At 35.8% G+C, this 27,500-nt stretch overlaps 2 protein-coding genes and 1 long non-coding RNA gene across 13 annotated transcripts; all 3 read left to right on the top strand.

Moving 5' to 3' along the window:
- Positions 1-246: 246 nt before the first annotated feature.
- Positions 247-14,873, top strand: LOC105628273 (uncharacterized). Of its 9 annotated transcripts, XM_089720869.1 has the most exons (20): positions 248-685; positions 785-855; positions 1,046-1,145; positions 2,448-2,544; positions 2,638-2,729; positions 3,177-3,476; positions 4,551-4,868; positions 7,943-8,224; positions 9,570-9,666; positions 9,759-9,865; positions 10,763-10,895; positions 10,989-11,095; positions 11,541-11,673; positions 11,767-11,873; positions 12,327-12,459; positions 12,552-12,658; positions 13,154-13,286; positions 13,380-13,486; positions 14,066-14,088; positions 14,175-14,873. In XM_089720869.1, exons 4-20 carry the CDS (start codon positions 2,487-2,489, stop codon positions 14,503-14,505), a joined length of 2,568 nt encoding a protein of 855 aa, XP_089576995.1. In that variant the 5' UTR covers positions 248-685; positions 785-855; positions 1,046-1,145; positions 2,448-2,486; the 3' UTR covers positions 14,506-14,873. The 9 variants fall into 9 exon arrangements, with proteins under 9 accessions (XP_089576998.1, XP_089576995.1, XP_089577000.1 ...); XM_089720872.1 differs by having other exon boundaries at positions 247-855; positions 13,157-13,286; XM_089720874.1 differs by having other exon boundaries at positions 248-855; positions 7,943-8,194.
- Positions 14,874-18,600: 3,727 nt separating this feature from the next.
- On the top strand, positions 18,601-25,025 carry LOC105628274 (uncharacterized). Of its 3 annotated transcripts, XR_016320673.1 has the most exons (8): positions 18,602-19,382; positions 19,489-19,575; positions 19,921-19,963; positions 20,326-21,533; positions 22,289-22,515; positions 22,599-23,225; positions 23,324-24,322; positions 24,714-25,025. XR_016320673.1 is itself a non-coding variant. In XM_089720852.1 (5 exons), the coding sequence occupies exons 3-5, from the start codon at positions 19,502-19,504 to the stop codon at positions 20,845-20,847; spliced, it is 639 nt and encodes a 212-aa protein (XP_089576978.1). In that variant the 5' UTR covers positions 18,601-19,153; positions 19,311-19,382; positions 19,489-19,501; the 3' UTR covers positions 20,848-21,728. The 3 variants fall into 3 exon arrangements, 2 of the variants coding, with proteins under 2 accessions (XP_089576978.1, XP_089576975.1); XM_089720852.1 differs by lacking the exons at positions 22,289-22,515; positions 22,599-23,225; positions 23,324-24,322; positions 24,714-25,025 and having other exon boundaries at positions 18,601-19,153; positions 19,311-19,382; positions 20,326-21,728; XM_089720849.1 differs by lacking the exons at positions 22,289-22,515; positions 22,599-23,225; positions 23,324-24,322; positions 24,714-25,025 and having other exon boundaries at positions 20,326-21,728.
- A 103-nt stretch (positions 25,026-25,128) lies between these two features.
- On the top strand, positions 25,129-27,094 carry LOC149498805 (uncharacterized). The gene is made up of 2 exons (XR_016320676.1): positions 25,129-26,277; positions 26,370-27,094. It is a non-coding gene; the product is annotated as an uncharacterized LOC149498805 (long non-coding RNA).
- Positions 27,095-27,500: the final 406 nt, after the last annotated feature.

The raw sequence follows: 27,500 nt of genomic DNA, 5'->3' as shown, positions 1-27,500 counted from the left end.
AAAATTAAATTAAGAAAAAAAAAATTAAATTAACTGCTAAATAAATTTTGATTATTAATCACATAATTAGACTGAAATTACTAATGACCGGTTAATCAAAATAAAAATAAAAATATTTTAATTTTATTATTTACTTAATAAAAAATTTGGAGGAAATGTTAATTCGATTAATTTTTACCTGAACATTTTAACAACCGAAAATTCACCTCTGATTGCCATAAAGAGTCAATCGAATGTCCGGAGCCGAATGCTCGCCCCTTATTATTTCACTCATCAAAAGGAGAAAAGCATAAATATAATCTGTAGAAGTGAGAAAAGGACATGGCTTGGAAAGATGGGGAAATGCAACCCATTTGGGATACAGGTGAAGGAGTGGTGATGAAGGCCGGGGAAAACCAAGTAATTGAAAGGGTAAGGTGCAGTCGGCGGTCGGCGGTCGATCGGACAGCGGAAAAACAAGTCGATTTCATGCTTCAACAGTTCCTCCCCTCCATTTTTGTTTGCTTCCTCTTCTCCCTTAACTGCTTCTCTTTTACCATTTTTGTTTCCCTTAATTTCCCGCTTCTACAACTCCTCCTTCCCATTCTAATTTTATTCTGCGTGTGCTACATCATCATTACAGCCATTGTTCATTCTTTGTATCTTGCTCTTTTCCGATTAGGGATTAGAATCGCTAGACCTCCAAGTGGGTTTGGGTCCAAAATTTCAAATATTTAGTAATTTGCTTCTTTTAACCTCCATTAAAGAACCAATTACACCTACTATCCTTATTTCTTATACGTAGTATTCAACTTGAACTCTACGGTGGCCCACCTTTAATATAAAAAATGTCTCGTGCCTTGGAACGCATCGCAGGTATCACTGCTCATATATATATTGCCGAATTTTTTATCATTTGAGTTGGACTTTTTCTTTCCTTTTGAACTGAAACTTGGACTTTGGCTCCTTAGCAATGAAGGAATTGACATGAGCCATCTCATTTTTCTCTAACTTTTTAATATTATATTTTAAGCTTGGTTGAATTACTAATAGCAGAGAATTCTAGGTTTCAATCGCAATCGCAGTCGCATAATTTGGGGTCATTACAAAACATCATCACTACAAATTCAGCCACAGCAAAAGTTCCCTATAGAAGTGCTTATCAGGTTACTATCAATTCAGTGATCTCTTTTACTTTATCCTTTTAACTGTTGAGAAAGTTCTGATTCTGAAACAGTAAATTGCTGTTGTGTTATGTTACATTAAGCTCTGCTATCCATTACTTCTGATTTAGAGAAAAGATGAAAAGTTACTGGGGGTTAAATTAGTTATGCTTCAATAATTTTCGCGCCAACACGTATAAATATCGTCCCCATTTGCACGTTCATTGGATTCATTAGCTTTTGGGTTGTGTTTGGATAGTAGAGGATTGAATTTGATGCACTAGTTTTATTGTTAATACTTAATCGATTTATTAAATGAAGACTATAATTTATGCGTGTGGATGAATAATATATTAGAAATTCTAAATCACTTTGTTAGTCAGGTCTTCTCATTTCTTCTCAGTTCTCAATCTGGCACCAGTTGGCACTCAGTCTCACAAACACTTCCCTTTACTCATCTGTTCACTTCCATATTTTCATTCCCTTGTTGTGGTTCCAGTCGCATAGACTGTAGTTTTCATTTTAATTTTTATTTTCCAGCATAGAGTTCCTATTTTGTTTTTCTTTTTTTCACACACACATACATAACACACACATATATACATGCAACCAAAGAAAAATTATATTGTTTTCTTGAACGCATAAAATTTAGGGTTTTCTGCGGGTTATTCCTCTTCAATTTGCTGTTTTTATTAGTTGCTTCTGCTTCTATAGCTTAAATTTATAAAGCAAGTAAATTATAAATGCTTAATAATTTGTGATCATGCAATTAGTCACCCTATATCCATGTAATCTAATTCTTAGTTTACTTTGTATTGCATCAAATGCATTGCTTGATTAACACAATTCAAGTGCGATTGGAGGTGGAAATATTTATTAGAGATGAGAAAAGATGACTGCTTTATTTTTTAAAGCTCAGCAATAATTGGGCATTTGAGATGATTGAGAGAGAGAGAGAGAGAGAGAGAGAGAGAGAGAGAGAGAGAGAGAGAGAGAGAGAGAGAGAGAACTTGATTACCAGGGAAGATGATATGGAAACCCCATCAAGAAATTCAAATCGAATGCTAAATGTTTCCACAATTTATTTTATCCACTCTCTTCAGTATTGAAATTTCATGAAAATTTAAAGTCTGTCCTTCGGATTGCTAATCTAATCGGTGGTAGCCATTGGTCGATTGCCTGGTTTGTAATACAAGAGGTCTAAGTAATCTAAGTACTGCAATAAATCAACAATTTTCATGTTATGGATTTCTTGAAGTGATCTTATATAATATTGCCTTTTGTCAACCTTTTGGTCGTATGCAGGCTGAGTGAGAACCAGAATCACCAGGTAGATTTGGTGAAATGGCTGAACTTATGAAGTCTGGTCATTCATTAATGGCTGAAGAAACCAAACCACAAGGTTCTATCCTTTGTTTAGTACAGAACTTGATTAATTGCTGGAATAGTTTCCAGACAAATCTTTGGTTCCTTAAACATTCTTAATTTGTATCAGGACAAGGGGCAAACTCCAGGAATTCTGCTAGTGCCAACCCCGCTGCCTATTTCCCACAACATGCTAAAAGTGCAGATCCTTTTCTGGTAGAGGTATAAAAGAACTACTAAACTTTTTATATTTCTTTTGTTTTAGACTATTAATTGTGCAGTTTCTCCTTGTTTTTCTTTTTCAAATTATATTTCTTTTGTTTTTGATCTTGCTTTGCTAATTTTTGAATTTTAGGTTTTGATGTGTTTGGTTTACAAGAAGCTAATGAATGATGAATTATTAGTTTTTCTAATTGTTAGATCATTCTTATGCAAATATGTATCTCAATTGTTTCATTTTTTGTTTAGATAGAAGATATTTCTTCTCATTTTACTTTTTAAAAAAAAAAAAAAAAAAAAAAAACACGAATAGCAGACTGAGGTGTATATATGTCGGAATTTTCTGTGTCGAATTTTTCCATTCTCGACATTGATCTTCTCTTTTAAAATTCTCTCTCCGGTAAGAATTAAAATCTGAGGCTGAAGCTGAGGGTTGCAAATCAAGTGCAGGTGAAGGAAAAATGCTCTCTCTGTGGGGATCTGGAAACAGTCTTTCATTTTTTTGAATCTTGGGATCTTGCTGTCAAACTTAGATACTCTTGCAATAAATGTAGAAGATGCTGGTTTCTAGGTTTAACCCTAGAGGATGATTGTGGAGTGAAAGCACAATCATCTGCACCTTCTTTTTCCTCAAGTGAGAATTCTAGGTCACAATCGCAGCCACAGTCTCATAATTTGGGGTCATTACATAATGACATCTCTGCTCTAAGTTCAGCCACAGCAGAAGCTCCCCAGACAACTGCTGATCAGGTTGCTATCAATTCAGTGATCTCCTTTTCTTTTATTCTTTTGATTGTTGAGAAAGTTCTATAATAGTAAATTGCTGTTGTTTTATGTTATGTTATGTCATGCATTATTCTGCTATCCATTACTCCTGATTTAAAGAAAAGATAAAAAGCTACTGGGGATTAGATTGGCTACAATGCAATAATTTTCTTTCCAAAATGATAAATATGGTTCCTCATTTGCATGTCCATTTGATATGTTAGTTTTTGGGTTTTGTGTGTGTTTATGCTTTTTCACAAGCCTTATTTTCATGAATTGAATGCAACCATAGAAAAAGTAGATGATCTGGAAACTAATAAAAATAAGGTTTTCTGCAGTTTATTCTTCTTCATTTCTTCTCTCTCTTCATTTGTAATAGACAAGTTACTGTTTTTATTAGTTGTTTTTGCTTCCATAGCTTAAATTTATAAAGCAAGTAAACTATAAATGCTTAAGAATTTATAATCACACAATTAGTCAACCTATATCCATGTAATCTAATTCTTAGTTTAATTTGTATTGCTTCAAATGCATTGCTTGATTAACACAGTTCAAGAGTGATTGGAGGAGGAAAACTTTATTAGAGATGAGAAAAGATTAAAAAGCTTTATTTTTAAAACTCTGCAATTTTGGGCATATGAGATGTGTGTGAGAGAGAGAGAGATAGAGAGAGAGAGGGACAGGGATTTGGAGGTACTTACCATCAATAACAATCCCACCTTTATATCTTCTTCTGTTTGTTCTGCATTTCTATATTGTATCACCAGTGAAGATGATAAAGATATATCCAGTAAGAAATTGACATTGATGCTAAAGATTTCCAAAATTTATTTTATTCACTCCCTTCCTGAAATTTCATGAAAATTTAAAGTCTGTCCTTTGGATTGCTAATCTGATTGGTGGTAGCCATTGGTCGAGTGGCTGTTTTGCAATAAAGAGGTCTGAGCAATCTAAGTAGTGTCAAAATTTTAGATTGTCAACTTTGATGTTCTCTTTTAAATTCTCTTTGGTAATAACCAAAATTGGAGGCTGAAGGCAATGGATGTAAATAAAATGCAGGTGGTGCAGCTGCAGCAGGTGAAGGAAAAATGTTCTTTCTGTGGGTCACGGGAAATAAATTTCTGCTGGTACGAGTCTTGGCAGTCTGATTCGGTCAAAATTAGATACTTTTGCTATACTTGTGGAAGATTCTGGATTCAACATTTTATCCTAGTGGATGACCGTGGAAGGAAAGCTCCATCATTTGCATCTTCTTTCTCCTCAAGTGAGAATTCTAGTTTTCAATTGCAGCCACAGTGGCATAATTTGGGGTCACCGCAAAACATCTATACCACAAATTCAGCCACAGCAAAAGCTCTCTATACAACTGCTTATCAGGTTTCTATCAATTTAGTGATCTTTTTCTTTTATCTTTTTTGATTGTTAGGAAGTTCTGAAACAGTTAATTGGTGTCATGTTATTTTAAGCATTGTTTTGCTATCCATTGCTCTTGTGCGAAAACTGCATGTGTACGAATCATTAACAGATAATAAAGAGTGAGTAGCGTATCTTACCACGAGGATTGGTTTTGAATACCAAACTATTGTGATTTTAATTATCTAGATGATTAAAGATTTGAAACTAACCATACTCAAACCTTTAGGTACAATAAATAAAAAATAAGCGCCAATTTATATTAATAGGTTAGGTTTTTCACTACATCAATTTATTATGATTATTGTAACTAAAAAGATTATTCTTTTGAAAGGTGAGATTTCCTAAAGTAACTAATGCTCTCCATCGAGATACAAAATTGCATTCTAATTAAACCTTGTTATCTTGGCTATTTAAATTAATTAGAAACCATCAATTCATGAAATCTCAATGCACTCCTCAAAGTAATTTTTCTTATATCTAAGCCAAAACTTCCTAGGCTCAATTGCTAGCTTTTTCAATTTTAAAATTCACCTTTCAGTTCTTCGCTTAAAATCTATAAATCTTGCTATTATAGACGTCAACATAATCACAAGCAATAAACAGAATAATAATTGAATCAAAAGACGTAAACTAGCATTAATTAATCAAAAGACATAAGCTATCATTAATTAGGATAAAAATCTACATTACAATTATAATAGTGTTGATTTACAACCTAACCTTGAAGAGAGAAAACTAATCCATGATATTTATCAAATAAGTACAAGAGTTTAAAGAAACAAAGCAAATCATGAATTCAATAAACAAAATAATACTCAAGAATTAAAGAAGATAATAGATTTGTCTTTGGTCTTCTAAATCTTCAAGCTTGAGTTGTAGTCCCTTCAATCTCGTTCAAGATTTGAATCTTCGATCTCCTTCCTAATCTCTTTTTGGTGGCTTGGTTTTTATGAGAAAAGCCTTTGAATTCCTCTCTAAATTTGTCCTCCTAACAGCTGGTCAAGTCCCCTCCTCTTATAGAAGCAAAGAGCAATCCGAATCCCATAAGGATTCCAACTTCAAAACTGCCTAATGTAGAGCCCTGAGAATTATGAGCCAATTTTGTACCATAAGATGATTGAAATGGAAGTTAAAGTCTTCATGAAAGCTGTAGCCCTATGTTTTAGCTTTCTATAGCATTTTGAATCACCTCAATCCAACATATGTAGAGGAATTTATGCCCAAAATAGTAAACAGAGCACAACTCCTCGAATCAGGAAATCTGCTGAGCTTTTGCTCAAAACTAACGCCCGTATGGCCCAGGCCTTTTGTTCTTCTCTTGATTCTGTCTCTTTTCTCCAATTTATCATTAATTGGCCAACGACTGCTAATAAACTAACAGCCTGGGCTGTTATTCATTCTAATGAAGTTTTCCAAGCTTTTTCTGCAATTCGGCATCAGTATACTGAGTTGAAAATGCTCTATAGCGTCAATACTCAATCAAATTGGTCATATAATATACTGCCAGAAACGTTTGAATCTAGTTTTTAATCGAACTTGAATCACTCAAAAATTCCATCTGTAGCTCATGATATTGCAAAATAGTGGAGAGATGTCAACGCTGAAATTTTGTTGAAGCTACCTTTCAAAGCTTTTCTTACTCCAACCTTTGCTCTATGCTTTGCACTTTCAAAACATTTAATCCAAGGCTTCAATAAGAACCTAAATACATCAAAAACAACCAAAAGTAAGATAGATTAACAACGGAACTAAAAACATATGAAAACGATATGAAAACTATAAAAATAAAGATAAAAGTGTAAACAAAATAAGCTCTACATGTGTGTAGTTTATTCACACATCAATTACTGCTGATTTAGAGAAAGATGAAAAGCTACAGGGAAATTTGGTTAGTTATGCTTCAATAATTTTTACCAGAACATATAAATGTCAACCCTCTTTTGTTCGTCCATTTGATACATTAATTTTTGGTTGTGTTTGGTAAGTTGGGGATTGAATTTGATGTGCTAGTTTTATTGTGAATAGATTTATTAAATGAAGATTATAATTTATACGCATGGATGAATAGTAAAGAAATGTTTAATTAGAAATTCTAAATGTTTGTTAGTCCATGTTTCCCGATGTGTCATACTTTTTTCAAAAGAAAATAAAAGGTTGTGTCATGTTGTACTTTTCTAATAAAATAATAATCATTTTTTTTAAGGAAAAAAAAGCAATCACTTGTTGGTTTTCTCACTTTCTATAAGGACAAAGAGTAAAAGTTTTCGTGTTCGATTTGAATAAAGAAAAAAAAAATGATTAACGAACGAAAGGGAGTGAGATAACGGGAAATGAACAAAGAGAGAAAGGAAGAAAGACCACTCTGATTTAAATGACACAAGACAAAAAACCACTCAACAAAAATGTTTCATAGATTAAGGAGCACGAATCAATTCCAAATATTTGGATCTTGGAGCTGTGGCAGCCCTTTTCCTTTCCTGTAACTATTATTTCTGTAGTTTCTTCTTGTTTTTTTCTTTTGTTTAGACTATTAATTCTGCAGTTTCTGATTGCTTGCTTTTTTTTTTTTTTTTTTTTTTTTTTAAAGATCTCGCTGTGCAAATTTTTGAATTTTAACATTTAATGTGTGTGGTTTATGATTCTCCATTTCTCCTTGCTTCTTTTTTTATTATATATATTTTGTTTAGACTATTAATTCTGCAGTTTCTCCTTGCTTTTTTTTTTTTTTTTTTTAATTATATTTTTTTGTCTTAGATCTTGCTGTGCAATTTTTTGAAGTTTCTTTGTGTTTGATTTATGAGAAACTAATGAATGATGAATTCTTTGGTTTTCAATTTGTATATCAATCTTATACTAATATGTCTCAATTATTTCATTTTTGCGTAATTTTTTATTGTATAATTTGAAGATATTTTCTTTTCATTTTACTTATTAAAAAAAAAAGAAAAAACGTGAATAGCAGACGGTGGTTGTAAATCAAATGCAGTAACAATCAAAACCCGAGACTGAAGCCGGTGGTTGTGAATCAAATGCAGGTGGAGGTAGGATGCTCTCTCTGCGAAATTCATTTGTTTGAATACTGGGATCCCGTCAATTTACAAGCTAAATACTATTGCAATATGTGTGGAGGAATCTGGATTCAAGGTTCTGACCCAGGGGTTGACTGTGGAGGAATAGCACCATCATCTGCATCCTCCTTTTCCAGTGAGAATTCTAGGCTTCAATCACAGCCACAGTTGTATAATTTGAGGTTATCACAAAACATCTCTACTATAAAGTCAGCCACAGTAAGCGTTCCCTATACAACTGCTTATCAGGTTTCTGTCAATTCAGTGATCTCTTTTTCTTTTATCCTTTTGATTGTCGAGAAAGTTCTAAAACAGTAAATTGCTGTTATGTTATGTTATGATAAGCATTATTCTGCTATCTATTACTCCTGATTTAGAGAAAAGATCAAAAAACTACAGGGGATTAGATAGTTATGCTTAGATAATTTTCTTGCCAAAACATATAAAAATCGTCCCTCATTTGCACCTCCATTTGATACATTTGTTTTTGGGTTGTGTTTGGGTAGTTGATGATTGAATTTGATGCACTGGTTTTATTGATAATAGATTTTATTATATGAAGACTATAATAATCTGTATGGATAAGCAATAGAGAAATCTTTGATTAGAAATTCTAAATGCTTTTGATAGTAAAGGCTTCTCATTTCTTCTCAGTCTCACTCAGTCTCAGAGTCACTCTCCTTCACTTAACTGTTCACTTTCATAGTTTTGTTCCTTGGTTGTTGTTCCAGTCACAGACTGCAAATGGTAATTTCATTTTAATTTCTTTTAGCACAGAGTTCCTATTTTGTTTTGCTTTTTCCTAATTAGATTATTTTATGTTATTTACATGTTATGTAATTTAGGACTAAACAGCATATATATATATAGTTTACAAGCTTTTCTTTCATCAACTGCATGCAACCAAAGAAATAATAGATTATTTTCTTGAACTAATAAAAATTAGGTTTCTGCAGGTTATTTATCTTCAATTATTCTCTTACTTAATTTGTAATATTCAATTTACTGTTTTTATTATCTGCTTCTGCATCTATAACTTAAATTTATAAAGCAACTAAAGTATAAATGCTTATTTGTGTATATTCATGCAATTGATCATCCTAAATCCATGTAATCTAATTGTTAGTTACTTTTGTATTGCATCAAATGCATCGCTTGATTAACAGAATACAAGTGTGATTGAAGGAGGAAAGATTTATTAGAGAACAAAAAAAGATAAAAAAGCTTTATTCTTTAGAACTCGGCAATAATTGGGCATATGAAGAGAGAGTGATTTGGATGTACCCATCATTAATAACAATACCTTAGTATCTTCTTCTGTTTGTTCTGTATTTCTATGTTGTTTTACCAGTGATAATGATAAGGAAACCACACTAAGAAATTGATATCGAATGCTAAAGGTTTCCAAAATTCATTTTATCTACTCTCTTATAGGAGTTTCATGAAAATTTGAAGTCTGTCCTTTTGATTGCTAATCTAATTTGTGGTAGCCATTGGTTGAGTGAGTGTAAATAAAGCAACAATTTGCATCTTATGGATTTCTTGCAGTGATCTTTTATAAGTTTGTCTTGTTCATCCTTTTGGTTGTATGCAGGCGAGCTGGAAAGCAGAATCATCCAGTGGATCTGGTGAAATTGCTGGACTTATGAAGTCCGCTGATTCATTAAAGATTGAAGAAAGCAAACCACAAGGTTCTATCCTTTGTTTAATACAGAATTTGATTAATTTCTAGAAAGCTCTGCACATCAATCTTTTTTCCTTAAACATCCCAAATTTTTGTCAGGACAAGGAGAGACCTCCAGAAAAACTGCTTGTCCAAATCCTCCGGCTCAGAAACCTGCAGCCAATCGCCCACCACATGCTGAAAATGCAGCTGCTGTTCAGGGAGAGGTATAAGAGAACTACTAATCTTTTCAATTTAGAAGTTTGTTTATTAGAATCATGGATCAGGATAAGAATAACCAAACATACTGTTTGCAGTGTATAAGATGGTTCACTTTGTGTTGAGGAGGGTGACTGAATTGTTCATTGCTCATTCTGCTGTAAAAAATTTGCTAGTTTCAGTTTGTTTTGAATAACAGAAATTAGGGATATAAGCTATTTATTATGGTGCTGCATTTGAATCACTTCCAGCTGCATGTCATCCTTTCTTTGCACACTTACGGGCCCTTACACAGTGTGGCTAGTTGTCTCTGTTCCAATAATGCTTCCCCCAACCAACCCCACCCTGTTGCCTCAAACACGGTTTTTACACTAGACGTGTGAATGGATATCTGAAACCTGCAGCCAATCGCCCACCACATGCTGAAAATGCAGCTGCTGTTCGGGCAGAGGTATAAAAGAACTACTAATTTTTTCAATTTAGAGGTTTGTTTATTAGAATCATGGATCCAGATAAGAATGGCCAAACATACTGTTTGACAGTGTATAAGATGGTTCACTTTGTGTTGAGGAGGGTGACTGAATTGTTCATTGCTCGTTCTGCTGTAAAAAATTTGCTAGTTTCAGTTTGTTTTGAATAACAGAAATTAGGAATATAAGCTATTTATTGTGGTGCTCCATTTGAAGCACTTCCAGCTGCATGTCATCCTTTCTTTGCACACTTATGGAAGCCCTTACACAGTGCGGCTAGTTCTCTCTATTCCCATAATGCTTCCCCCAACCAACCCAAACCTGCTGCCTCAAACACGGTTTGAACACGAGACGTGTGAATGGATATCTTAAACATTTACTGGTGGTGTCCCTCTGATAACTGCTTAATGAAAACTTTGCTTATCAATTTTGTAGCAGGGGAAGTCATCTGTCGGAAATCAGATGACGCAGGCTAAGCGGAAACCAGAATCACCAGGTAGATCTGGTGAAATTCCTGAACTTATGAAGTCGGTTGATTCATTAAAGGTTGAAGAAAGCAAACCACAAGGTTCTATCCATCGTTTAGTACAAAACTTGATTAATTGCTAGAAAGCTTTGCACATAAATCTTTGGTTCCTTAAATATTCTTAATTCGTATCAGGGCAACAGGCAACCTCTGGGAAAACTGCCCCTGCCAACCCTCTTGCTGAGAAACCTGCAGCCAATTGTCCACCACGTGCTGAAAATGCAGCGGCTGTGCTGGCAAAGGTATAAAAGAACTACTCAGCTTTTTAATTTAGAAGTTTGTTTATTAGAATCATGGATCAGGATAAGAATGACCAAACATACTGTTTGACAGTGTATAAGATGATTCACTTTGTGTTGAGGAGGGTGACTGAATTGTTCATTGCTCGTTCTGCTGTTAAAAATTTGCTAGTTTCAGTTTGTTTTGAATAATGGAAATTAGGAATATAAGCTATTTATTGTGGTGCTCCATTTGAAGCACTTCCAGCTGCATGTCATCCTTTCTTTGCACACTTACGGAAGCCCTTACACAGTGCGGCTAGTTCTCTCTATTCTCATAATGCTTCCCCCCAACGAGCCCCACCCAGCCTCCTCAAACATTAGAAGTGTGAATGGATATCTCAAATATTTACTGGTGGGTGTCCCTCTGATATCTGCTTAATGAAAACTTTGCATATCAATTTTGTAGGAGGGAAAATCAACTGTCAGAAATCAGATGATGCAGGCTAAGCGGAAACCAGAATCACCAGGTAGATCTGGTGAAATTCCTGAACTTACGAAGTCAGTTGATTCATTAAAGGTTGAAGAAAGCAAACCACAAGGTTCTATCCATTGTTTAGTACAAAACTTGATTAATTTCTAGAAAGCTTTGCACATAAATCTTCGGTTCCTTAAATATTCTTAATTCGTATCAGGGCAAGAGGCAACTTCTGGGAAAACTGCTCCTGCCAACCCTCTTGCTGAGAAACCTGCGGCCAATCGTCCACCACGTGCTGAAAATGCAGCTGCTGTGCTGGCAAAAGTATAAAAGAACTACTCAGTTTTTTAATTTAGAAGTTTGTTTATTAGTATCATGGATCAGGATAAGAATGACCAAACATGCTGTTTGACAGTGTATAAGATGATTCACTTTGTGTTGAGGAGGGTGACTGAATTGTTCATTGCTCGTTCTGCTGTTAAAAATTTGCTAGTTTCAGATTGTTTTGAATAATGGAAATTAGGAATATAAGCTATTTCTTGTGTGCTCCATTTGAAGCACTTCCAGCTGCATGTCATCCTTTCTTTGTACACTTACGGAAGCCCTTACACAGTGCGGCTAGTTCTCTCTATTCCCATAATGCTTCCCCCATTGAGCCCCACCCAGCCTCCTCAAACACAGTTCGAATGTTAGAAGTGTGAATGGATATCTCAAATATTTACTGGTGGGTGCCCTCTGATATCTGCTTAATGAAAACTTTGCATACCAATTTTGTAGGAGGGAAAATCAACTGTCAGAAATCAGATGACGCAGGCTAAGCGGAAACCAGAATCACCAGGTAGATCTGGTGAAATTCCTGAACTTATGAAGTCGGTTGATTCATTAACGGTAAAGGAAAGCAAACCACAAGGTTCTATCATTTGTTTAGTACAAATTGATTAATTTCTAGAAAGCTTTGCATATAGATCTTCGGTTCCTTATACATTCTTAATTCTTAATCAGGGCAAGAGGCAACCTCTGGGAAAACTGCTCCTGCCAACCCTCCTGCTGAGAAACCTGCAGCCAATCGCCCACCACATGCTGAAAATGCGGCTGCTGTGCTGGCAAAGGTATAAAAGAACTACTAAGCTTTTTAATTTAGAAGTTTGTTTATTAGAATCATGGATCAGGATGAGAATGACCGAACATACTGTTTGATAGTGTATAAGATATTTCACTTTTGTGTTGAGGAGGGTGACTGAATTGTTCATTCTTCGTTCTGCTGTTAAAAATTTGCTAGTTGCAGTTTGTTTGGAGTAATGGGAATTAGGAATATAGGCTATTTATTGTGGTGCTCCATTTGAAGCACTTCCAGCTGCATGTCATCCTTTCCTTGCACGCTTAACAGAAATTTGCAAACAGTGTGGCTAGTTCTCACTAGTGTTTTCATTTAGAAAGATTATCCTTGTCTTTGTTTATGTCTTGGGTTGAAGCATGTTTCACCCAACAGACCCCAGCCGACACGGTATGAACATGAGACTGTGCGAATGGATATCTCAAACATTTACTGGTGGGTTGTCCCTCTGATAACTGCTTAATGAAAACTTTGCATACCAATTTTATAGCAGGGGAAATCATCTGTTGCAAATCAGATGATGCAGGCCAAGTGGAAACCAGAATCACCAGGTAGATCTTGTGAAAATCCTGAACTTACGAGATCTGTTGATTCATTAAAGGTTGAAGAAAGCAAACCACAAGGTTCTATCCTTCACTTAGTACAAAACTTGATTAATTTCTAGAAAGCTTTGTGCATAAATCTTTGGTTCCTTAAACATTCTTAATTTTTATCAGAGCAAGAGGCAACTTCTGGGAGAACTGCTCCAGCCAACCCTCCTGCTGTCAAACCTGCAGCCAATCACCCACCACATGATGAAAATGCAGCTGCTGCGCGGGCAAAGGTACTGTTTAGAAGTTTAGAAGTTAAGAATGACTGAACGTACTGCTTGATAATGTGTAAGATAGTTTGCATTGTGTTGAGGAAGGCGACTGAATTGCTCATTGCTGGTTTTGCTTTTAAAACTTTGCTAGTTTTAGTTTTTTGGCGTAATGGAAATTAATAATATAAGCTATTTATTTGCTGCTCCATTCGATACACTGCCAGCTGCATGACATCCTTACTTTACACATTTACAGAAGTTTTCACACAGTGTAGCTAGTTCTCTCTATTCGCATAATGACCCCTCCATCCATACCCAATCACAGTTTGAACATGAGATGTGTGAATGAATATCTGAAACATTTACTGGCGGGTTGTTCCTCCAATAACTGCTAAATTAAAACTTTGCCTACCAATTTAGTAGCTGGGGAAATCATCTGTCAGAAAATCAGTTATTCTTTGCTTAATATGCCATTTTATTTTAGTAGGAATTGCATAGTTACTCTTTGAAACGAACATGGTGTGGTATTAAGTACAGATTTATGCTGTTGCACTGAATTCAGTTAGTTGCCTTACTGATTTTAATATTTTGCAATTGCAGTTGGTTGGAGGGAGCACTACAAAGTAAGTACAGATTCTCTTTGCATGTTCTATTTACTTTCGGATTTTCTCGATGTTAAAATGCTGATTTATTTATGCCATTAACCTAGGCAAAAGAGCGAGGCACTAAGAAAGAGGGACAAGGAGAAGAGGATGAAACAAAAGAAAAGGCAGCAACAAAAGGCAGCAACAAAAGGAAAGCTTGCAGCGGCAGTTGCTGCTGCTGACACAGAGGAAGAGAAACAAGAGAAACAAGGAGAAGAGGAGGAAACAAAAGGAGAGGCAGGTGCTGTAGCAGCGGCAACGAAAGGAAAGCCTGCAGCTGCAGTTGACACTGCTGCCATAGCTGCTGCAGCTGCCGCTGCTGCCACCGCTGCTGCTGCTGCCGCCACTGCTGCCGCCGCCCTTTCTGCCATAGCAGCAACGGCTAAGGGTTCCTGATCGGATGCAAATGTACTATATTAGGTTCCAGCTGCACTAAAGAGGATCTGGTGCATATTACCATAAGCTTGCCCTGACTCTTGTTGTAGAATTATTTTTCTTACTTGTGGCTTTTGATGATAGAATGTGAGGTTATCAAATAAAGCACAAGTATGTAAGCGCATAAAAAGCGCCTTCATGTCATGGCAGCAGTGTTTGATATGAAGGCCGACAAAGCCCCGGGACTTGACGGGTTCAATCCTGGCTTCTACCAAGGCTATTGGGACATTATAGGTAATGATATTGCTCTATACTGTATTGAGATAATTCACAGCAGGTCTATCCCTGATTATCTGAATGTGACTGGTTTGGTTTTGATTCCTAAGAAATCATCCCCTGAATCTATGACTGATTTGAGACCGATTGCTCTTTGCAATGTTCTGTTAAAAGTCATTACTAAGATGCTCGCAAATCGTCTTCGCACTATTCTTCCGCGTCTGATTTCGGAAAGCCAGAGTGCCTTTGTTGCGGGTAGGAATATTCAGGATAATTGTATTGTTGCCTTTGAAGCTTTACATGCATTTCACAGGACGACTAGGGGTTCTAATTTTTCTGCAGCTGTCAAAATGGACATCAGTAAAGCATATGACAGAATGGAGTGGTCCTTTCTTCGTCAAATGTTAACTAAGTTGGGGTTTCATGCTCTATGGATTAATCTTATCATGTCTACTCTAACTTCGGTTAAGTACTGGATTTTGCGGAATAATAGAGAGCTTGGACCCATTATCCCCACTCGAGGTTTGCGACAGGGTGACCCTTTATCCCCGTATTTATTCATCATCTGTGCTGAAGGCTTATCCAATATAATTCAGATGTCTATTCAGAATGGCAATTTGAGTGGTTTTCGAGTTTGTCGGAGAGGACCGTTAATTTCTCATCTGTTTTTCGCTGATGACAGTTTGGTGTTTTTGAAGGCTTCGGTTCAAGAATCACAATCTCTCAAACATATTTTGGCTATGTATGAGGCAGAATCAGGGCAACAGATCAATTTAAATAAGTCTTCCATTACTTTCAGCGCTAATACCCCTCGACACTCCAGAAATCAAATATGTTCCCTACTTCAGGTTACGGAAAAGGATACTTTAGGCACTTACTTGGGTTTACCGTCTCACATGGGTCGGAATCGGAAGGAGGTTTTTAATTACATTAAGGACCGAATGTGGAAGCGTTTAAACTCATGGGAGCTAAAGTCTCTCTCCCGTGCGGGAAGAGAAATTTTGTTAAAAACGGTTCTTCATGCTTTACCTAATTACCTTATGAGTCTTTTCTTGTTACCCAAGACTTTATGTACGGAACTGGAACGTATCATGAATCGGTTTTGGTGGGGCAGTGGGCGGAACTACTCTCAAGGAATTCACTGGCTTGCTTGGAAAAAATGGCCATCCCGAAGGTGTTCGGAGGGCTAGGATTTCGGAAAATTCATGAATTTAACATAGCTCTTCTAGGTAAACAGGGCTGGAATCTCATGGTAAACCCAGATTCATTGGCTGCACGTGTGTTGAAAGCAAAGTATTTTCCGACTTGTAGTTTTCTGGAAGCTAATCTAGGCTCCAATCCGAGCTATGTTTGGCGAAGCATTTGGGGGTCTAAGAGTTTGATTCAAAGGGGATTATATTTGCGGGTTGGTAGTGGTTCCAACATATCTATTTGGGATTCTCCTTGGTTGCCTGTCGAAGAGTGTTCTTTTATCTCCACTCCTCGACCACACAATAGCAATGTTTTCCTGGTTTCGGATCTCATTGTACAACGAAGATGGGATGTTGAGCGGCTTCGACGATTATTCAATGCAAGAGATGTTACTTGTATCCTCTCTATTCCTTTAAGTAATCACATGGGAGATGACCGGTTTTGCTGGAAATTTGACACAAAAGGTACATACACAGTCAAGAGTGCTTACAGATTACTCCTACATAATCCTCTTGCGTCACAATTTATGTCTACTATAAGTTGGACTCAGCTGTGGAAGATGAAGATCCCACCCAAAGTTACAAATTTCATTTGGCGTGCAGTATGTGATGTTCTACCTTGTAGGAGGAATTTATGCTCTCGGAAGGTGGACATTCACGATATTTGCCCTCTATGTCTTGGAGATTCTGAAACTAATCTTCATATTCTTGTCAACTGCCCTTTTTCAAGACAGGTTTGGACTCTTTCCCATCTTGGATTTCGGTGGTCTTCGGCTATATCTTTTGGGGAGTGGTTTCAGCAAGCCTCCAACTCATTGACTTTGGAGAATTTGAGTTATGTTTCTATGGTGTGTTGGGCATTATGGACAACTAGAAATGATATGGTATGGCGTCAAAAAAGCAGGAATCCAGGGGCAGTAATTTTACTAGCTTCGGGTGTTTGGCATGCATGGAAGGAAGCTAAGCTTCATGGTTTGGTAGTTCCTTCTCCAGCAAACTCAAATTGTACATGGAATCCACCCCCGTTTAACTGGTTAAAAGTGAACACGGATGCTTCAACTGGAGTGGCTTCTGGTTATGTGGGTATTGGCATAGTAGTTAGGAATTCAACCTCTGAGTTTATTGCTGGCAAAGCGTGGAGATTTCCGGGTTTTTTTACTGCTAAGGTGGCTGAGGCCATAGCCGTGAGAGAAGCTTTGAGTTGGATCAAGGATCACGGATGGAATTATATTTTATTGGAAACCGATTCTCAGTCAGTTGCAAATGCCATCAACGATGATACTACAAATGACTCGTCTGCTTTTGGTTTGATAATTCAGGACTGCAAATCTCTTTTGTCTGAGATACCAGTCGTAAAATGTAATTTTGTTTATAGGTCTGCGAATGTAGCTGCACATACGTTAGCAGTTGGAACACATTCCGAAGCAGGCTTGGGGGTTTGGAATTCTGTACCACCTCCTGTTCTACTTGATTTATTGATTTCGTAATAAAATTTTCCCATTTTAACTTCAAAAAAAAAAAAAAATGTCATGGCAAAGGTGCAGGTCAAATGTATAGATTCATCCCTGAATTTATGACAGAAATATTATGGCACTTTCAACTTTTATTTGGACTTATTAAACACTTCAATTTATAAAATTATTGTATAATTCTTTAATTTGTAAATTAAATCAAGTCAAGATAAAATAGGTTTCATGCATATAAAAGCTAAAATCTTAAAAACTGATATTCATGCTTAGAGGTGTGTGATATTATTAAAACTCGTAATTTTAAAAATATAATAGGGTTTTAATATCGTTTAAGATGTCATAATTTTTTGCGACAATGTTTGGGGAAAAACTTTTGACACGATTGTACCATTTTTCTAGGTTCTAATGAAGATTTACAAACAAGATAATCTATCTTATCCTCTTGTATTTAGGACCAAGTATAATAAAACACAATCATACAATTCAAAAAAGACCAAACGATAAAAAAAGTATGAAACTTATTATCAACTGATACAATGAATTATTATTTTCATCGATAGATTCGATGAATTATTATCTTTTCAAAATTTGCTCACATGAATAGTGGTGTAATTGAATGGTACCGAATGAAACTTGTCTTGATACCATTTAAAATTTCATTTTATATCATTTTATGAAAAATCAACTTAAAAATTCAATAATTTCAAAATTTTCAACTGTAAATATAAATCTAGTCTATTATGATAGTATATTTTAAGATATGAAAGTAAATCTAAGATTTTTGCTTTTAACAATTGTATTAATGAAAGTTATTAAATTAACTTGCTCTCATATATTTAAAATAAACTTAGTTGTTTTGCAGTATGAAAATTTTCATATTTTATATTGCAAATTTGCTGATAACAACAAATAATATAAGGGAAAAAAAAAATCATATTGGGGTCCTTATATATTGTAGAATTTAACTAGAGTAATTAAAGTTTAATTAGTTTTTGATATTCTATCTTTAACTTTTATATTTTATACAACTTTTTTTTATTATTTGTTTTAATATTTAAATATAGTGTATTTAACGGTTTTCTTTAACGGTTTGATTCAATTTAAACTTTTTATAAACTTGACTTTCAGATTGAGTTCGATAAAATTTTCAAACCGGACCATAATAGTATGCATCATGATCATGCTATGAGTTCTTTTCAAAAAAAAAAAATGATCATGCTATGAGTTTAGAAAAAAAAAAAAAAAATGAGTAGCCTATTTGTTGAGCTGGAGCCTGGAGGAAATGCGTGGACCGTACATGGTCAAAACGAGAAATAATCACCCATCACCGTTAAGCCGTTGACCATCTCTTAGTTTCTTTCTTTCTTTCTTTTTTTACTTTGCACTGCTTTTCAAAAACTAATTCTTTAACGTCAATAATGGTTCGAACTGGACCGCTGCCGTTCCTGTATTCGGAGGAAAGTAGTAGCTTCACAATAAAACCAGCCGCAAAAGAACTGACCAATATCAATTTCATGACGCCAGCGTGGAGGACTCCGGTTGTAGACAGCGGCGACGGGAGTACGGAAGGATGGAGAGTTTTCAGGTTCTGCTGGATCATCTTCTTCTTCCGCTTATATCTCATTTAGTTGCGGTATTTGAAAAGGAAGGAAATTTTCGCTTCGAAAGAATAATTTGACCTCCATAAAAAGAGAGAAGGTGGAAAAAGAAAAGTTTATAGTGGTACAGTGTTAGGTACACGTCCTTTTCACGGCGTTTCTGGCAAGGAAGTTTCTTCGATTTTGACATTGTCAATTTCTTAACGATTAGTTAAACACTTTAACAGCACGATTAATTTAATATTTTTTTATTTAACTTAAATTACTTAGAACCTTCACTCTCTTCTTCACAGACTACCTAATTTTGATCGTTCTTTAACTTTCTTTTCTTGTTCTCACGGCGGAGAGATCCCCGGCCACCGCAGGTGTTTCAACAGTCTCCCTCTTCTTCTTTTGTCTCTCCTGTTAATATTTAGCTGTTCATTTTGGTGATAGCTTAGATTTTTTTTTTTCACAAATTTAATTGTGCAGAGGTTAAGTCAACATGAGCGGTTCGCATGTTGTCAGTCTTGGTGCATATGAGGGGGAGGTTTCTAGTTTGAATCCAAGCTCAAGCAGGTATGGAAATTTTTTTACTTTAGACAGATCTATTAATTCTTTGATTCCAGTGAGTAAAAGGGATCTAGAACTAAGATAATAGATGCGAGAAGCTAAAAAAAAAAAGGTATCTGGAGCAATTTCAATAGTAGTTTCATTGATATTCCTGGTATAGTATATGCTATCACACATACAACTCAATGGAATGGTTTAATCTTAAAGGGGATCTTCTATAATTTCGCACTTGAGGGTTTATTTCTTGGTTTCTTCCAGTTATTGATAACTTGATTATTTCGATCAACATTACTAGATCATTGCAAAGAAATTTAAGCCTTTTTCTTATCTTTTCCATTTCTTCATGGACAGCATCATGAGCGGCAACCAAGCATCTCATGATGAAATTATACTGGTACGCGATCTGAATTATACTATTTTATGATTTTAATACTTAGTTGGTTTTCTTTTTCATTACTTCATGATTTTATTTTCCATGAATGAGATCAAAGTCAATTTTTTCTTCTGTCTGTAGCTTTTATAATGCCCACTCAAAACCCATATTTAATTCCAGATCATTCGATGCAAAGGACAAGATTAATAAAAAACAAGAAGCTTGCAAAGATTTTTGGTTCAGTTTTAGAAAATAAAATGTCTTCTTTTGATGGTTGACTTAGTAGTCTGAGAGTCCTACTTTTATTTTGGTTACAGAATGTCCTACCTCAGTTTTTCATCAGTTGGCAAATCTGACTACCATTTGACGCTGTTTTTATGCAGATTGATGAGCAGGTCAATTCTCAAGATGCTTCTGCCATAGCACCAGGATTGCCTGGAGATGAGGAGAGATTGTCTGTAGTAGCCCATCAGGCTGAGTTGACATCTAGTGCCTTTGCCATTGAAAATAATGGCCATGGCTCTAGAACTCCAGTGGCTCCCGATAGACTACTAGCAATACTTAATGAAACTGGGATGGATTTGAAAAGTATGAATCTTGCTTCTGCCAATGTATCTGGCACTTTGTTAACAGATTGGCATGATAAAGATCTATCACAAACTCGAAAAATTCTGCTGGTCGTCTCAGCGTTGAGTATTATTGTTGGCTATTGTTCTGCACATATCCGTACCTTTATGTCCAGACAAGACACAAGACTTGCTAGTTGGATATTGACTAGACTTGCATGTGCTGGAGCTGCTGTTGGTTTTATAACATCCATGAGTATGTTCTTGGATGATCCGCTAAACTTGTGGGTCAGCCTTGTTGCTTGTGCAATTTGCTTATACACTTTGCTGATGGTTTAATTGTGCAAAGTGTGCGGGTCAGCTTTGTTACTTCGGCAATTTGCTTCTACCCTTTTCTAAGGGTTTAGTTGGTTATTGATCTTGCCGACAATTGCCTCAATTGGTTGTCAGCGGATGCTCTTCTCTTCTTGCCGACAATTGCCTCAATTGGTTGTCAGCGGATGCTCTTCTTGCCAACAATTGCCTTAATTGGTTGTTAGCCTTGCTGACAATTGCCTTCGTTCGTTGTTAGTGGCTTTTGTAACTCCAGATGCTCTTCTCGCCGACAATTGCCTTAAGTGGTTGTTAGCAGATGCTCTTCTTGCTGACAATTGCCTTCATTGGTTGTTAGCGGATTCTGTAACTCCAGATGCTCTTCTCCCTGAGAATTGCCTTAATTGGCTGTTAGCAGATGCACTTCTTGCCGACAATTGCCTTCATTGGCTGTTGGCGGATTCTGTAACTACAGATTCTCTTCTTGCTGACAATTGCCATAATTGGTTGTTAGCAGATGCTCTTCTTGCTAACAATTGCCTTCATTGGTTGTTAGCGGATTACAGATGCTCTTTGAGCCGACAATTGCCTTAATTGGTTGTTAGCAGATTAGAGCAGCCCTGAAATGATAGGTTTTCTTGTATTATGCTGTAGCGTGTGGTCTTCTTGCTGACAATTGCCTTAATTGGCTGTTTGCAGAACAGGGTTCTCAGGTGTTCTTTTTGTCAACAATTGCCTTAATTGGTTGTTATGCTTTCCTCAGAGACAATTGCCTTAATTGGTTGTTAGCAGATTAGAGCACCTTGATATGATAGGTTTTTGTAGGGTTGTAGCGGATGTTCTTCTGGTTGACAATTGCCTTAATTGTCTGTTGGCTTTTATGCAATAAAAGTTTTTATTTTATTTTATTTTTTTATCATATATATATATATATCTGTCAACCAGAAGAACATCTGCTACAACCCAATACAAAAACCTATCATATCAAGGTGCTCTAATCTGCTAACAACCAATTAATGAGATCATGTGAAAAAGGATTGTGTTATACAACAGAAAGATCATTCCCTCTTTAAATGAATCTATCTAAATTATAAAAAAATAACAGAATTCCAGTCTATTAGCTAAAACTTTTTAGCTAAATAACTTGAATTCGTCTGCAAACAGGCCACGTTTGGTTCACACTTCAAAATTCTGGGATTTTGATCCGATAGTTCATGGTCTACAATTGTTTGAGTTTAGGAAGTTAGGGATTCAATTGATTTTCTTGGATTATTATAATAAGTTTCACATCATGAAATTGTCAACGCATGTGAGGCCTTGGCGAATCCTACATGTGGCTTACTTTAAATTAGCAAAATGATTTACATCTTTCACAGCTAGAACACAAAATTTAACTGATGTTCTCCACCTTTTTTGTACTGATTGCAATTTTCATTTTGATATATAGAATCACTTTTTAATTGTATAGGGAAGTCCAGCCAGTGTTCAGATATTTGCCTGCAGGAAAGAGATGCAAAGTCAGCCTATTGCTCGACGAATCTTTTTTGATGTTCTACAGAGCAATTGAATTAGGCTCAGGCCTCAGTGTTCCACTGGGCTTCTGGTTGTGGTGCGGCCAGATGTTGACAAGACAAGTCAAAATTATAATGGGGAGTCCAAGCTGAACTACCTTACCACTGATGGAACCCATGAAAGGCTCGTATCTCTTCATATGTTCTGGCTCAACTGTTGACTTATTCTGATTACAGGCAGCATCTGACTGTTGGATTTATTGACAGGCAAGGAGGGACCCATTCATGATGTCCAGTGGTCATATTCTGGTTCACATTTTGCTGTTGTTTATGGATGTGTCCTTCTCTCTCCGCATCTGTGTATTTATATATGTCTATGTATGTACACTATGTACAATTTGTTGCATGTATTTGTTGGCATGTATTTTGCACAGATGCAGTTTAACAGAAGTTCTGCAAAAAATTTGTACTGTTGGATGCAAGTCATAACTGTTGGGTAAGTTGAGCGCTTGAGGGCATCTAGAGAGAATATCTGTCCATGGGGCCTGGGAAAATATGGTTGGCTTGAAAGAGCAAAAGTGGTTGATATTGATGTTATAATATCTAAAATTGTTTCCCAAACCTTTTGATTGGAAAAGTGCGAAAAACTTTAGGTGAGAAGCTTCTTGTCCAAAGGCACAAATTCATTTGGTGATGGTGAGGGCTACTTGTACTTACATTCTGAGAAATGGAGTTTTTCACTGGTGGATCCTATTGTCATGAACATTTATCATGTGATTCAAGTCTCTGGATTCACTATGATGCTTAAGAAGTAATATGTTGTTTCTGTGGATTATATCACAAAACTTTTGATTTCCTTGAGTCTGGAAATCAATATGAGTGCTTCTTTTACAGGTTATTTCACAACTTAAATAAAAATTAGGATATTTGTTTATTCACAAACATTCTTAGGTAGCAATTCATAATTTGTGCTTCCCTTGATCTAATTTCAGTTGTGCCTGCAAGTGCGACATTGTTTGACAAGAACTGCAGTCCTCTATTGGAGCTTGGAACAGGCCCTTACAATACTGTCGGATGGAACCGAAAAGGGACATGTATCCTTGAAGCAATAACTTTTGCCGTTTACTTTACGTTAATTTGTATAATTTGATTAACTTGAAGTAGCTAATTGACCATTCTTTTGATCTTATATTTTGCAATCTTAATTTTTTTGTTCACAGTTCTGTGCTTGGCTGGCTTTGGTAACTTGCGTGGTGATATGGTATTTAAGTTTAGGATGCTCATTCTCTGGTGTTCTTCTTGTCTATAAGATCTTCATTTGGAAGTAGGAAGTTACACTTATTTCCTCTGTTGACGTCCCTTGTCATCGTATAGAAGGAAATCACATTTTATCGCTGCCCTGGTTCATCAAATCAACATATTAATTTGAGACTTCTATGCATCATCCACTGACTTATTTCTCATTAAAATGCTGTTTTTAGCTTGTACCATTCTTTTTTTTTTTTTTTTTAATGATTTTTTGTGCAACTTAGTTGTAACTTAACACCCTTCTTCTACAAGCAATAAAAGGAAAAAAGAAAAGCTGTTAATTTTCAATTTGCTTCAAACTCAGATACTGTCTTGAGGGTCGATGCTTCAGTTGTAAGGATACTTTCACATTAAAATGCTGTGCTTATATCTGCTGCTTTTATTGTGCTCCTTAGTGGTAACTTGATGCCCTTCTCTCATGGACGATAAAAAGAATTAAGCAGGGAAACTTTTACCATTCAATCCTATATACTGCGTTAAGTTTCTGCTTGTGACTGCCAAAATGGTTGAGTTCTTACTTATACCTTGATTTGTGTTAATTATGCTTAGGCATTTTGGGACTATGCAAACATAAAACAACTTGGAACAACTACCACAGAATGTTCTGTGACTACTGAGTGGCCTCCAGACGGTCAGTATTTCATGACTGCCACAACAGCACCGAGACTACAAGTTGACAATGGGTATGCTGATCATTGGTTTCTTTTTAAGCAATTTTATGCGTGTCCAGCAATGCTTGGTCATTGCTTAATGAGAATTACAACAAAGCAGTGCTTATTGCATTCTTTTGTGGGATAGAAATTGGTACTCACAGCCATAGGTCTTAATTTGGTTATTTTTGTGCATCTAGTAATTATGCTGTTATCATTATTATTTTGAGGAAAAAAGTGTTCTGATTCATGTTTACATACTTTCTTACTTCTGGTCTAGAATATAATCAGCAGATGCTCCAGTTTTATAAAGATTTACATTGTTTGTCTGTGGGGTGAAGGATGTTGGTAATAGACTTGCCTGTTGCAGAATGTAAGGGACAAAAGTCTCTGCTTTGCTTACTATGTCTTTTTATTTTCATAGGAATTGGAAGCTTGCCCTGGATCAAATCTTACAAATTTTCTTCTGCTTCTGGGTTTTTGATGATAGATTGAGGTGATCAAATAGAGCAGAACTATATAAGCAAATGAAAAGAGTTCACTGTAGCAGTTTCTGGTGGCAGGGTTTGAGGAGAACTTGTAAAGATGATTGTAACATTTTTGTGGGCTCTAGCGAAGATTTAAAAACAAAATAATGGATCATACAATTCAAGAAACATGATAATTCATGTGAATAAGTAATGTTGATTGAATTTATTAAATAATAAAAAAAATATACTAACCATTTAACCATTCATCATATATTTTAAAATTTTCAATAAATAATAATTAATACTCCCGTCTCAAGATTAAAATTTGAAATTATGAAAACTAAAAATAAATTTCACTGATTTGTGGAAGATAAATACTTGATTATAAACAAAACTCTTAAAATTAACTCCAATTGAGTTATATTGAAAATAACAAAATATAGGAGTAATTAAAAAAAAAAATCAAATTAAGCCCTATTTTACGAAAAGCGCAAGTTTATTGATTGATTTGATCACCAATGCCCAAGCAGATCAGATAAAGAAACACACAGCGATAGCCATAGCTATTTCTTACATGGATTGAGTTTGTCATCTTTAACATTGCCTAGGCAGATCAGAGAAAGCAACGCACAGCAATCGCCATAGCTATCTCTTACAAAGTCACCTGATTCTTTAATACTCGGATCTGTCCTTAGTCATCCACAATCGGCGCCCATCGATAAGTCAACCTTATCGCAGCCCGCACAAGAATTGCAATGGCCAAAGCCGAAAACACAAGCGAATAATACCGGCAGAATTTTTCATAATTCGCATTTTTTGGTTTTCCGCTAGTCAGCAACGAGCTAAACGCCCCGGCGAAGGAGAAAATGATCGAGATTACAAAAACATGAAACGTTGTCACCGGAAGCCCCTTGAATATGCCGGTTGGAACTGGATCGCCGCGGTCAGTGTACTCGTAGGGAAGTAGCTTGACAATAATACCGGCCGCCAAAGAACCGAAAAAAATCAATTTCATGACGCCGGCGTCGAGGAATCCGGTAGTAGACGGCGGCGATGGGAGCAGAGAAGGAGTGAGAGGTTTCAGGTTTTGCTTCATCTCCTTCTTCCATTCGCGTCCCATCTCTGTTGCAGTATTTCAAAACAGAAAAAAAATTCCCTTCAAAAGAAAAAAGTTGTTGCAGTATTTCAAATCAGAAGAAAATTTTTGCTCCAAAAGACCTTCCTAGAAAAGAGAGAACGCGCATAAAAGAAAACTTGATTTGTAAGTGTTCGGTGGCACGTCTTTATCAGAGTGTTTCTTGGAAGCTTCGCCAATTTAACTCGGTCAATTTCTTGACGATTAATTAACCATTTTTTGTTTTTAACCTTTTCCAATTATCAAAATTACTAAGAAGGCCCACCTTTCTTTTGCGTTTTTGGGCCTCTCCCTCTCTTTATTGCGCACACAGCGGAGAGAAATATCCTTCTGTCTCTCTGTAACCGTTGGCTCTACTGCCACCGCAGTTATTTCAACGTTGTGTACGATTCCTTCTTTTTCTTCTTCCTTTCTCTCTTTGGTTAACATTTTTTTGCTCTTTCTTGTTTTTTCTTTATGAATTTTAATTGTACAGAGGTCAAATCGACGCGAGTGATTCACAAGACACAAACAGTGATCGTGAATATGATGAGGTTTATCAAATGAATCCCAATTCAAGCATATATGAGCTTAATAGACCGACGCCTGGAGCACCAGCACTTATGATAATCAAGTCCAAACACAAATCCAAGATGGCCCATCTGCAGGGGTGGATGCACTGCGCAATCGCAGAAATCTTACTGTATCATCTAGTGTGATCGCTTGGGCAACCATTCTCTCTCAAGCAATATAGAAATCCTACTGTATGTGGCAGTGGGGTGTAACATTGTCGATTATACTTCTTGATTTAGCGGTAGGTTGATGTGCAGACAAAACACGGCTTGGTGCTAGAATATTGACTACAATTGCATTGCATGTGCTGGAGCTGCTTATGGTGTCATAGCTCTATGCATCAATATGCTCTTACCGGATGAGTTCAATTTGGACCTAATGCATAATTTTCCTGTGAACTACTGTGGTTTCTGCCGGTGGTCTTAAATTATGCATTAGGTCATTCAATTTGTGGGTCACCTTTGTGGCTTGTTTAACTTTCCTACACACTTTAGCTGCGAGTTGAAGATGTAGATCCATCACCTCATATCTGTTAATTTGCATATTATAGGCACATAGGTAATTCAATAATTATGAAAATTCACTTCTGTTCTAATATATTCGTATTTAATGTGACTTGTTAAAAAAAAACTTCTTTATTTTTACTAATTACTCTTTATTTTTTAATGCCATTATTTATTGACAATAGTTTAACTACTTTCAAATGCATGTTAAACAATCTTAGATAATTAATTAATTTTGTTTAATGTAAAAAGTCAATACTAGATTATCGGGTATATCTCATATTAAAATAAAAGTATAATGAAAAAAATGCATGTAAATTTACATTTCCAACTAAAATAATTATTTTTTAAATTATTATGAAATAAACAGTGTGCCTATAAATTAAAATGAGAAAAAATTATATAAAAATAATAAATTGTGATAAGATAACCCGTGATGGTTACTAGTAACTGATGGTATTGATAAATTAATATTCATATATTTATAAGATTATAATAATTTTATTGATAATGAAAAAGGGTTCTATTTTTTTAGATGTGAGAAATTATTT

This window comes from Jatropha curcas, chromosome 1 (assembly GCF_041381405.1).
Source record: "Jatropha curcas cultivar XTBG-Jc1 chromosome 1, XTBG_Jcur_1.0, whole genome shotgun sequence".
NCBI classification, from domain to species: domain Eukaryota; kingdom Viridiplantae; phylum Streptophyta; class Magnoliopsida; order Malpighiales; family Euphorbiaceae; genus Jatropha; species Jatropha curcas.
The sequence above is the reverse complement of the archived record's forward strand: the minus strand, read 5'-3'. Positions and strand labels throughout refer to the sequence as shown.

Bases quoted from the DNA above. Each gene is read 5' to 3' on its own strand.
- LOC105628273 (XM_089720869.1), top strand. From the start codon at position 2,487: ATGGCTGAACTTATGAAGTCTGGTCATTCATTAATGGCTGAAGAAACC. The intron at 13,287-13,379 runs GTTCTATCCTTC...AATTTTTATCAG, and splicing joins TGAAGAAAGCAAACCACAAG to AGCAAGAGGCAACTTCTGGG. The intron at 13,487-14,065 runs GTACTGTTTAGA...TTGCAATTGCAG, and splicing joins CAGCTGCTGCGCGGGCAAAG to TTGGTTGGAGGGAGCACTAC.
- LOC105628274 (XM_089720852.1), top strand. From the start codon at position 19,502: ATGAGCGGTTCGCATGTTGTCAGTCTTGGTGCATATGAGGGGGAGGTT. The intron at 19,576-19,920 runs GTATGGAAATTT...CTTCATGGACAG, and splicing joins TTGAATCCAAGCTCAAGCAG to CATCATGAGCGGCAACCAAG. The intron at 19,964-20,325 runs GTACGCGATCTG...GTTTTTATGCAG, and splicing joins CTCATGATGAAATTATACTG to ATTGATGAGCAGGTCAATTC.